Source organism: Parasteatoda tepidariorum, chromosome 6 (assembly GCF_982258835.1).
Source record: "Parasteatoda tepidariorum strain Cologne lab strain chromosome 6, Ptep-v5.0, whole genome shotgun sequence".
NCBI classification, from domain to species: domain Eukaryota; kingdom Metazoa; phylum Arthropoda; class Arachnida; order Araneae; family Theridiidae; genus Parasteatoda; species Parasteatoda tepidariorum.
Genome location: NC_141760.1, coordinates 14,976,683 through 14,989,888, shown reverse-complemented (window position 1 = coordinate 14,989,888; position 13,206 = coordinate 14,976,683). Strand labels below are relative to the sequence as shown.

The 13,206-nt window shown below is 31.3% G+C and overlaps 1 protein-coding gene across 1 annotated transcript; it reads right to left on the bottom strand.

The window, feature by feature from the left end:
• Positions 1 to 7,375: 7,375 nt before the first annotated feature.
• LOC147807608 (uncharacterized) lies at positions 7,376 to 12,721 on the bottom strand. Its single transcript, XM_087165451.1, has 3 exons — positions 12,522 to 12,721; positions 11,767 to 11,964; positions 7,376 to 11,049 (listed from the first exon to the last, which is right to left on the bottom strand). The coding sequence occupies exons 1-3, from the start codon at positions 12,588 to 12,590 to the stop codon at positions 7,615 to 7,617; spliced, it is 3,702 nt and encodes a 1,233-aa protein (XP_087021577.1). The 5' UTR covers positions 12,591 to 12,721; the 3' UTR covers positions 7,376 to 7,614.
• Between the last annotated feature and the right edge of the window lie 485 nt (positions 12,722 to 13,206).

The window sequence follows — 13,206 nt, the reverse complement described above, 5'->3', positions numbered from 1 at the left end:
TTATCTGCAGTTCATTTTTTTAAGTTAAAAGGGCAATAAAAACAGTTTTATTAAACTCAATAGGAAGAAAAAACTAATTCCCTAACAAATGTAACATTTCATATTTATTAATAGATTTAAATCTAACACGATTGAATAAAAAAGTGTCCAACTAAATTAAGCTCATTAAAATTAAATTTTATTGTATGTAATACTTATTGTACACTGAATAATGTTATATACTGAATAATATTATATACTGAATACTTATTATATACTAAATTATTAATACTGAATAAAAAACAAAAAATTGACATAGTTTAATAAATATTTAAGAATATGTTTTATGTACATTAAAGGAGTATATAAATTTTTTTTTATAATTTTTTCAAAAGGGGATATCAAAAAGGGGGTACAATTTTTATGATGAAATTACCATTTTCCTCATAAAAATTTAATTAATATTAATTTATATTTGATTCTATTAAAATAAAGTGACATAATTAAAATAAATATATAAATTTTTCGAAAATCTGTTTTATGTAGGAGAATATAAGTTCTTTTATTGTTTCATTATTTTGTTACTTGGTATAATAAAAAAATAATAACTAAATAAATAATAACTAAATAAATAAATCAATAAAAATGAAATAAAATAATTACTTTTGTATTCGGCTGAATGAAAAAACGTGACATAGTTCATAAATATATAAATTTTGAAACATTAGTTTTATGTACTATATTAAAGTAGAGTTTAAACTTATATTGTGTCTTATCTTGAGATTTATTTCTTATTTTTTCTAATTTTTCATAAAGATTTTTTTCAGTAATTATTATTTTTAATTTAACAGAATTAAAACAAATTTTAATTAAATATTAAAAATGAAAACTTACTCATAAATTCTCTTTACTGGAGTTTTTTCTTCGGATGCACTTTCTTTCATTCTCTTCAAAAGAGTTCTTTTGAAAACCATTTTTTCCTCTAGTTCATGATTATGAGTTCCAGACATTGAATGAAATTGCTCATCTTTAATGCAGACACGTGCACTGCAACGTTTCTTTGGGGTATTAATCTACTTTTCCTTCGAGGAGAATTTCCTTCCCCCTCCCTTACATTTAAGAATATTTTTATCAGCAGGTAAGACTCATCAGTTCAACCTCTCACTTAATTGCTGGCGCGTCATCCTTACGGACACCAACCCGTAGGGGTGTCCCTTTCGTACGCCAAACCGAAGGGGTGTGCGACCCTAAGTGCACCAGCCCTCTTTAACTCCCTATATCATTATCTCCTCCATCATAGCTGCAGCTTCTTAGAGGGGTGGGGGCTGAAATCCAGGTGCATCTAAAAGTGGATTAATACCCCAAAACACCTAAAAAATAAATAAACGTGCCTCATCTCGGCTGAATATTTTCGCAATGATTACATTCTTACGAAATATTCAAACCGAGAACGAAGGAAGTATCATGATGCTAGATGCTGGCAGAGCAGGGCCACCCCAACAGAGGTAAAAAATATCGTTCTTTGAATGAAAAATTAAAGGTTGCAAAAGAGCACTGTGTAAATCACAGTATTACACTGGAAAACTATCTAGATCACTCTCCTATTTGTGTCCACAAGTGAGACACGAATAAGGCTTCTAGGGCTAGGATGCTGATAAAAAAAAAAAAAATTCTTTCATTTTTCTGACTAAATCACTGTTAAGAACATTAAAAAAAAAGAGCATTCGACTTCAAGAACACAGTAATAAAAATTTACTATATAATATTTCAAGCAACAGAATAAAAACATCCATAAATTCTAGTAAAAAAAAAAACTTTCTTTAGTAGCAATGTTCAAAACAGAATACCATTTTCCTTGCCAGAGGACATACTAGAAGGCGCCACTGGATATAGAACTCTCTCTAAGAACAAAAAAAATTTGAGAGCTTTTGTGTTACTGGCAGACTAGAGATCGTGTTTTTTTTTTGTAGTGTTGTATCGTTAATATACACCTGTTAACTAATTTAAAAGAGTATTTCTTCTTGAGTATGTGGTCATTTTTCTAAAGATTTATTTAGGTACGAACTGAACTGGGTAGAAGAACCAGGTAAGAAACCTATTATTGATACCTGTTCTATTAAAGTAGAAAAAGAATTAAGTTTTCTTTTTTTCATATGGCATCCCTGCCGGGATATCGGTTCGTATGTTAATAAAATAAGAATTATTATTATAAATATTTTATTGATAATGGACACTGGAACTGAAAATCCTGTGAATGATAATAGCTCTAAAATGACCACAGACATTGAACTTCTTAAAAAGAACGCACTACGTTAAGAGCATCAGTTACTATCTAGGCTAATTTCTAAGATTGAATCAGAAATTCAAAGAAACGAAATAACTGATGAAGAAACCGAAATTGAACTGATTATTGAACAATTAAGTGATAAATTCGAGTCTCTCAAAACAGTTGATTCTGAATTAGAGAATCTGTTTAATCCACAGGATATAGATAAAGAATTAGAAACCGCCGAAGAATATCGTGAAAAGATAGTAACTTGGAGATTTAAAGCAAATAAATATTTGCGTAATTTGAATTAATAGAAAAATATTTCGGATCCTCTCAATTTCCCCCAACATATAGCTCCTACTACTTATATTTAAACAAATATAAGTAGTAAATAAGTATAATTGAAGCTTCTGTCGTAATGTTAGCATTTTTGTAAAATGATGATGTGTAGTTGAACTGAACCTGTAACCTTACCTACCCTTTGTGAACTTAGGCCATCAACACTGATGCTCGCACGATTTCGTTTTAACTTTAATAAATTAACACAGCTCTCCTTAATGAATGTGCCTTGACTGGCTGAATCTATAAGGAGTCTGCATTTATGTAGTGAGCCATCACCGCCCTGAACATTAACAACAGCGGTGGGTGGGAAATTATTTCGTTTTCCCCCTGTGCTATTAATTTTGTTTCATTTGAATTTTTAGAACATAATAATGTATTATGCGGCTGAGCGCAATTTTTACAAGTTCCCTCCCATACGGCATTTCGTAACTGAATGAGTTTTATTCAATTTGAGACAATTCGCACAAAGCTTATTTTTGTTAACCCATTTTTCATTTATCGGAAGTTTAATAAAACTATTGCATCTGAATAATCCGAAATGAGTATCACTTTTGCAAAACAAACAAAAATGTGAAACTAATTGTGATGAAAATGATGATTTATTTGCTTTTTGATTTCGATTGGCTCCGCTTTCAATGCTTTCACCTATTTTTTCTTTTTGGCGTAGAGCCAAAGATGCTAGCCCGTTGGCATTATTCAAAACAAAAGTTCTGAATTCCGCGAACGAAGGGGTATTTTTTGTTTGTTTTAACGTCCAAAAGCGAAGTGTTTCTGGATCAAGTTTTCCTTTTAAAAGAAAAAAGTGTCCCAATGTTCTACAGGTTGTTAAGGACTTTTAATGTATCAATACATTGTGAAGTAGTATCAATTCATTTTCGTAATCCTGACGCGGATTCATATTTTAAGCTAGTTTGAGAAATTAACCTGTTTAATGCTGCGTTCATGATTTCTGTTTCGTTTTCATAACGTTCTTCAAGTGCATTCCATGCTCTTTCGTAATTTTCATTACTAATTTGAATCGATTCCCAGCTGAAAATAAACTGCAGTGATTTTGAAGAAAAACTGCACTTTAAAGACTGCGGTGATTTGACCAATTCCACTACAGAATTTTTAAAGTCGAAGAACTACAAAATTACTACAGTTTGTAAACTGTAGTTCTTCGACTTTAAAAATTCTGTAGTGGAATTGGCCAAATCACCGCAGTCTTCAAACTGCAGTATTTTTTAAAGAATTTTTGCAATTTGTTTTTAATTGCATAATCAACATTCATGGTTGTTGTTGTTTCTTATCCTCTAATTGTCTGACGAAGTCAGACAAGAGCCAGTAGGTTGTTGACCCTCAAAAAGTCGATTACAAGAAGTGGAGAAGCATATAAATCCTCCTTGGAAAGGCCCAAGCAGTCGAGGATATGTTCGTCTGAGGCCTGCTGGGCTTCACATTTGGAGCAGACTGCATTAGTCTTTCTTCCTTTAAAGTACGAGAGACTATTCGTGTGTCCACTTGCCAATCTGGAAATAGCTGTCTGAGACACTTTATCACCTATATGAACAAGTGAAGAGCCCGGTTCCTTGGCCGCATACCAATGATGAGAGGGGGGGGATCCTCCAATTTTTTGATAGATGGCTTTTGATTTTGGACTGACACTCTGAAAAGGTAAAGGCTGATGAAGATGTTAAATGACTACAACCCTCCTTGGCCAAGCGATCAGCTTGCTCATTGCCAAAGATGTCAACGTGGGATGGTATCCACTGAAGATGAACGTCGTGGTGCTTTGAAATAAGTTGAAGTTTAAGAAGGGTGGAGATGCTTGTTTTGTCTCCAACTTTCATGGTAATCATTAAGAGGAAATATATTTTTAGCTAAGTCAAAACTAGTAAACTTAAAAAAAAAAAATTTTTTTTTAAAAGAGCCTGAAAGATGATTTGAAAATATTAGTTAACTTAATAGATGTCAAAATAAAGACTACAAACATCTTTTGTTAAAATAAAATTTTAAAAATATAATTAATAATTTGGATAAAATTATATTTTGTTAAAGTATAATTTTATCCAAAATCTCCCCATGGAGCCTTGTTGGAATTTTGCAGAGAGGAAAACATGATAATCAATTTAAAATTAAAAAAAAAAAGAATAATTTCCAATTTGTTTGAATGAATAATTATTTTATACACTAAAATACTGCATTGTCAAGTATTAAATGTAGAGTTTTGCAAATGAATAAAAAAAAAATTAAAATCATTAATTTTGCACATAAAATAGAGACAATGCTAAATGTAGCACAATAAACTGATAAATGAATTCACTTTGAATAAATTTGTAAAGAAATAATGCGAATTAGTAATGAAATTGTTTTTTAATCAACATGTATTAGTGAAAATTTATTTAAAACTCATAACATATGGTGATTACCAATATTATATGTTCAGTCACAACTAATTTTAAAATGATTAGGTAATCGCTACCATATGACTAGATGATTTTTATCAGAGAATTGAAATCTAAAAATTTTAATGCGTATACACATTCCGAATAAACACATAATATATTTATACTTTAGGAGATCACTTTTCCTAAACAATATATATTTCAATGAGAAAACTTTTAAACGTTAATATTAGCATACTAACTTTCTGAAGAAAAAAAAATGGCTTTGACAGAGCAAACTCATATTTCTTCAGAAAAATTCTGTAAATGTTAAGAAAAAACTTAGCAGATTTATTGTAAAGTTTTGATGATACTTACAAATGAAAATTCCATTGGTTGACTTCATTTCACATAAGTGCAAAACTATTCCGAACATTACCTATACTGTCTACTATATTGCATAGTGCTAAATAAATAAAGCCAACAAGATTTTTTTCTTTTTTCAGCTTTTGAACATGAATTTAGTTTGTTTCGAATAGTGGCCTGCACAAGTGATGGATTGAGACAAAATTTACAACATTTATGGATAATCTTTGAAACATAAACTGGATTGAGCCCTTCTTTCGTAGAGCCTTTTATCCCTTAAAGTACGCTTTTGGAAAGGCTCTCCCGGCCAAAAACAACATCGAGTATATCGCATGTATACTTCGAGAAATCATTCACCCTGCATATGGCAAGTCTATGTTTATCTACGATGAGAGATTCCCTGATTTTGATGAGGTTTTGCGCCAACTCAGCCTCTGTCTCTTGTTCCTTTCGCTGCTTATATTTTGATTTAAGTTTTTTATATTTTATCCGGATATTCTCGATAGCTTCCTCTTTGGCTTTGACGTCGCCAGCGAGATCTATAACCTGTTTCTTTAATAATGAATTCTCTGTTTTCAGAGATTCACACCTTAAGCATTCCTTTTCAATACATATGGGTGGGTATACTTGTGATTTTGGAAATTATATCTTTTTCCCGCTTGCTCTTATTCTGGGATACCATCAACTTCAGCCTAAAAAGGAGCAATAGATATTAAGTAAAAGAAAATTTAATATTAAAAAAATGATCTAAACTAATTTAAACACTGTAACTACAAACTAAACAGGACTGTTAAATGACAGACAGGGTTGGCACAGAAAAAAAATGGCGGAAATAGTTGCTTTTAGTATCTTAAGGGAACAGGGTAGTCCTCGTTAACGCAAAATACGTAAAACCAGGACTTTTGGTAAAATAGCCATAACTCCTTAAATATACAACATATTTGCTTGAAATTTTCAGTGAATATATATGACACAATACTAAACATAACTATATTAGTAAAATAAATCAGTAGGGGAAAATTGAGCGTTCAACCCCACTTTTTTTACTATGGGATGAGCGTTCAACCCCACTTTTTTTTTACTATGGGATGAGCGTTCAACCCCACTTTGGGTCGATGTCCTCTTTTACTCTAGTTCTATGGGATGAGCGTTCAACCCCACTTCGGATCGATGTCCTCTTGACTATAGGATGAGAGCTATACCTCACTTAATTTCTATTGGTGCTACTGTTCTGTTTAAAATTAAATTAAGTATATTTTTTTAATACTCGTGACTCCATCTGGTGAGTGAAATAAGTACTAAAGTTTTAGAATCTATACTCTTTTAAAATGTGAAAAATGGAGTACTCATGCTGACATCTAGTGTATGAAATAGCAAGCATCTTATTTTCTTTTTTTCTTATATAAACTGAATAATTTTCTAAGGTAATATATAAATACAGATATTTTAAGATGCGTTTCGAACCAACAACCTAACAATTACAAAATGTTTTCATGGCACAGCGATTGAGCAGCACGCTTAACCGTTGTACCATGAAAACACATCCACTTTAAAGAAATATAAGATTTTGTGCATCTCCATTGAACAATGTAACTTTTCTCAACTTTGTTTTAAAATAAAGAAGTATCTCTCAAGTATAAAAGTTTCATTTCTCTTTTTACATATTTTAATTATAATCCATTTATTATTTCTTAGAGTATTAATGAGCAAAATTAGACTCATTTATAAGCAATTAAACTATCAAATATATGAAAATATTTATTGCATTTTATTTTACACTTGCAAGTAATTTTGCCTAGTAAGTATTTTTTTATTATTAATAATTTTTTCATTTCTTTTAAATTTATTATTATTATTTTAGTTTTGTCCTTTTCTTTATTCACTTAGTTCTTAGATATTTTTTCTCGTTTTCACTCCTATCTATATTTTTATTATATAGTTATTTTCATATTTCTTTATACATTTTTTCATTGTCCGCTGTAAATAAAAAGATCATGCCATTTTACTTGTTTCTATACGTGTAATGAAATAGAAAGGAAATAATAAAGTCAAAAAAGAAAGATAAACAGATTTTTATTGAATAAAAAGATACTTTACACAATTACATACATCCTTTTATAGCTGATTGTAGCTGGTTGAAGACAATAAATAATAAAACTGTTGTAACAATAAAGACAAGTCTTTCTCACATACATTTTATGTACAAATAAATAGGGGGGAAATAAAATAAATAATAATTTATTTAAATGGGAAGTGAAGTTTGCTACGCTAAATTTTAAAATAATAAATAAACAATTAAGAACCCCCGATTTTAAAGTGACCGTGTGCTAAAGTGTCACACCCGTTTTCTAATATGTACCGCTTATCATCTAGAGGACAAAGGGCTAGTTTATTAGTTGTAATCGAAAGTAATTCATGATTTTTTGAAACAATAGTTTTCATGTTTTCCCGAAATCTGCAATTTTCGAAAAGACATTTTTTAAACATGTCATGCTTTAAACGTTTTTCTCTAACATTTTTCACGACTCCTTTCGCTGTTTTCTTTTCACCTTTCCCAGTTAATAAAGAATACATTTTTGAGCGCAACCCGACGAATTCTTTCACGATAACACCATTCATCTCATCTTTCATTTTACCTACTACTTTCTTATTTTTACTGCAATATAAAAAATGATCTTCGGGGTAATCAGAAGTGTCATAAAGCTCGAGGTGATGGGACATGTCCAAGTAGACATTTTCAGTCTGAATCTCATAACAAAGAGAGTCGGTATCAGTAAATAGTAGTTTCGCTTTATCACCATATTTAGTTTTAATATGATTATAATGAAACTGATACATGAAAGTCTTACTAATATCCAAAACGGAGAAACCAGTATACAGAGGACGATTAAGAGTTAAGGATGTAACATTTCGTGTTACAATAACTAAATCTGGATCAATAATTTTAAACGATTGGAAAGAGGGGGATGCAATTAATTTTAACGCCCTTTTCTTATCTGTTACAATGTCCACGTTTAAGCGATTGCGTACGTTCTCCATACTCTTACCGAAAACCGCGTTATTCATTAACTTCCAAAAATCTTTGTCAAAAGAATTAGTTGCATTTTTCCGCATGTTTGTGTTGAAATTAATGTATGCACGAAGCCAAGGTTCTTGTTTGAATAAGAGAATTTTATGTATTTTAGTCATTTTGAGTCCTAAATTTAAATATAATTTCAAATTTCGGTAATGAAGGATATATCTACATTTATCATTTAAATTTGGTATCAGTTTCGATACATTATAATTATTAGAAACATTTAATGCGGCTGCAGCTCTTTGAGAGTATGGAGAGAGCATATTGAATTGTACTTTCATTTGTTCAGGAGCGACTGGAAGGTCATTGTGTAACTCATGTAATTCTGCAGGATATTCCAGGTCTACCTCGAGAATCATCCCTTCGTCTGCCTCATCAGATAATGATTGTATGTATTCTACGGATAGATCTAAATTTTGCGACCAACGGAATTGTTTTGTAGGCAAGTAGCTTTGCATTGCTCCACCATAGAGGTTATTCATATCTAAATAAATGATATAGGATGAGGGAATATTACAATCAAATTCATTACCCATGTAAATGTTATTGGCTCGGGCATACCGGTTTGAAATCATGGAGACACCACCCCTTATTCCCCTTTCGACAAATAAATGCATGGTGGGGTCAGTTAAAAGTTCCAGTTCGACGCGTGTCATTTTTAGACACGCCTGCCACGCATAACCTGGTAAGGTGAAGGTGTGGCATGCGTCAATTTTGAAATGCGTTAAGCATAAAGATCTAAATTTTTCGAACACATCGGCCAAAAGGAGAGTATCAGTCTTAACATATAAATTATGATAATCTCTTAAAGATTGCATATTAAAAGTTTGAAATACCGTACACGCATGATTATATTCCGCTTCAGTAATATGTGTATCATTTAAACTATTGTAAAAAAGCTCGCGAGGGGGTAACTCGGTTTCATTGAATTTCTCCATACAGTCAAAGTAATCATAGGGGTAAACACCTTTACGACGTAAAAGGGGGAGTAATTCCGGTTCTATTTGAGAAGAAAGGATACGAAAATCGCATTCATCCAAGTTGTTCGCTAGCTTATCGAGGGAAGATGGTAAAAACTGTAGAGAGTCTAAAAATTGGAGATTACTGATAGAAAAGGTTATGAATTTTTCAGAGTTTGTTGCAATACACGTCGTTTTTTTGTTTTTAAATTTACTAAGAGTTTTAATGATGTGATGACTGTCATATCCTTTTAGATTGTGGAATATGACAGGTATTTTTTGAATAAGTTTATAATTCAAGTTACATTTTGAGTGTAAGGCACCGCGAAAAGCACCTGATATATGACAGTGATCTCTCACTCTATCATCATTCAAGGGCTCTTCACAAATAGAACAATGAGTTTGATTTAAAAACATTTCATAGTCCTCATTACTTAATTGCATAGGTTTATTGGCAGAAAGTAAATCTTTAATCATCCTTTCTTCCCTCAATAAACTATGAACGAGATGTTCCGCAGCATTTTCTCCGCAATACACGACGGGAGGTTTAATGCATTCACCTTCATTCCCAATAATGACGTATGAATATCCGCAGGGTATGTGATGAGCATTTACTTCAGTTTGCGATCTTAATGAAGTTTCATTTTTAGATAATATACACTCAAAATCAGCGTATATCACATATGGAATTTTGTGCATCAAGTGCACGGAATTAAATTTTAAAACTCTCTCTTGATCATTAGGCATCTTAGTTTTCTGCATTTTATGTTCTTTACAATAAACAACGTGATCATCTAAAGCAGGTTTAGTCGCAAAACGATGGAGACAAAAGTCACAATAAAATAATGCACCGTTGTGATGGGTTAAATAAGATAAAAGTCTACTCATATTTCGAATTAAACAAAAGTGTCGGGTTTCTCTCTCGGATATTAGTAAAAGATTTATGTGATGCACTCCGCTTCTGTTTGTTGAAAGATGAAGAGGGAATATGTCTCCTTTTTCATGTCCAAATACATTTATTGATAAATTATTTTGTTTCTCAAATTTAGAAACTTTATTAAGTTGCATGGGAAATGATATACCTGTCAAGTTTAATTCATTTTCAAAGGGTTTATAATTTGAAGGGCGATTCGCATGTTTATTATCGTTACAAGGGTGAATATGAGCTAGTACGCAATATAAAAAACATTTTTCATCGCTCATGTTTCGAATATTCAAGACAGCCCGTCGTTTGACTATTTCCGGTGGGAGGGGGATGTAGGAGGAACCGTTAAATGGAACATAAAGAGCGGAATTTAATTCTAAGTAGTTCACTTCTTCTAGTAACCACCCACTACCTCTATCGACAAATTCGTCAAAAGATGAGATAATCTTAACGTATGCACACTTCACTTCCTCATTTAATGAGTTACAACTTAGCGATACTTGATTACAACTCCTAAAAAAGGAACTCGCAAGTTCTCTCTCCCCATCTTGTCCTTTACGAGAGAAAAGTGCCTTAATACAGACGTACCATTTAATAGGAGCTGATGAGATTGTTAATCGGAGGGCATTTAACAATTGTGGCTTAACATCCTCTAAGAATAATAATAAGTCTTTATTCTTACTACTGTGTAACATCTGGCTTTGAAACGACTCTAGTCCTCTCCTTCCATCAGCCACTCCACTCATTTCCATCTGCACATCATTGGACGTCTATAAATAACAGAAACAAAAAATTTGTCATGCAATTTAAAAATAAAATAAAAGTCATACGACTTGAAAGGAAAAAAACATTTTAAAAAAAAAAGATGAAAAGGGAAGCAAAAGAGTTTAAATTAATATTAACTTGATAGGTTGAACTCCGACCCACCCCAAGGGGGTAAACGGAGATAAAAGTTAAATTATCACATTGAAATTTCTCTTAAAACTACAGTAAAATTTTGCCAAATGACAGTGGTGGTGATCAGTTAAAAGTGTATTAACTAAAACATTTGACAATTAAAAACATGCTTTAAAGGCAATGAAATCTAATAGCGTCGGTGTAAATGTCGAGAATTAAATGATTATAATAATAAGGAAACAAGAGATGAAAACAAAATCTCAAAACTAAAATCAATGAGAGCTAAAAGTCCTAAGCATAAATATCTAAAAGTCTGAATAGAAGTCGATGAAGTCTAAAATCAAAAGTAGATAAAATTTCAAAATGTAAGGTTAAAAGTTGATGTTAACTTGATGTTTCATTCATTTTTATTTTGTTTTGAAAAGTCTTATTTATATTTTAATTAATTTTTTAGAAAAGCTACTCTTTTAGATTTAATCGTAGCGAAAAAACTACAAACAAGTCTTTAAATATTAAACAATTCTGTTGCGATAAATGTAATTTCGAGAAACATAATATAATATGATGTATAGACAAACAAACTTACTCACGCTGGGTTGGGGGATATTCTCTTCCTCACACTCCATGGGAGAATCGAGAACGGCATCAGCGACAGCTCTATCGGCTTCAGGATCGTCCATCTCCTCATCACTTGATGACACCCTTCGTCTTTTTCGTCTTTTTTTGACATTTGCGACAGATTCTGATTTAGATGAAGCATATTCCCGATTAATTCTATCTATCATTTCCTGAAATAATGATAATAAAAAATGTGGATCAGTATTACAATAGAACTGAAACATTTGTAAGAAAAAAGAAAACATTGAAGAGTGAAAAATCTTAATTTAGAATTTATGTATGTCATATAACATCTCCATTCTTTAACATAAATAAATAATTAAATAACAACAGGAGAAGATGTTATATTTCTATTACTAGTAATATTCAAAAGAGAAAAATGAGAACGAAAGAAAAATAAATAAATGAATAACTAAAAGTGAATAAAAAGAAAATGAATTAATTTATCATTTCCTGAAATAATGATAATAAAAAAATGCAGATCAGTATTAAAATAGAACTGAAACATTTGCAAGAAAATAGTATAGATTGAAGAGTGAAAAATCTTATTTTAGAATTTATGTCATATAACATCAGCATTCTTTATCATAAATAAATAATTAAATAACAACAGGAGAAGATGTTATATTTCTATTACTAGTAATATTCAAAAGAGAAAAAGGAGAACGAAAGAAAAATAAATAACTAAAAGTAAATAAAAGAAAATGAATTAATAAATGTTACTTACTTGTGAGATATTTCTAATGACTCGATCAGCTTCTTCATCATCCATGGTCATATCCAAAGGTGTATCCATTTTGGGGTGGAGAAAATAAATATCTGTAAATTTACGGAGGTGAAGTTCACCCTAAGACGTGTGGACGAGATTTGGCTCTATCCTACGTTGAAGCACCCCCCTTTTATATTGAAACTTATCATTAGTTTCCAAACAACGAAAATAAACAAATAAATAAAAGTAGGGGTAGCTGCTAAGTGCAGTAGGTAGACATGTACAGGCGACAATGTTTGTAGATAACTCACTATTCCTCATTAAGCATTACTAAGAGACATCAGTTTATCGTTACCAATGAAAGAACATTCTCTTGACGATGATAAAATTTTCTACCACTTTGTCGATGAAAAGAGACTCTCCCTTACTCATCGATAAAATACTTTTCGTCCATAAAAACTGATTCTTTTACTTTACCCATTAAACAAAGTTTTTTTTTTTTTATCTGAAATAGGTATACCTATCTACTTATTGTCAAATTCTTTCTTCTAAACTGAAAAAAGAAAATGTCAAATCCTCTATCTCACCATTTAGGATAGTTTCTTATCCACTCTTTACGCAGACAATCGTAATGGATTCAGTGTCTCATTTTCAGGGTTGATATCGCTTTCGTTCATTATCTGAAAAGCAGCAACAACACTGA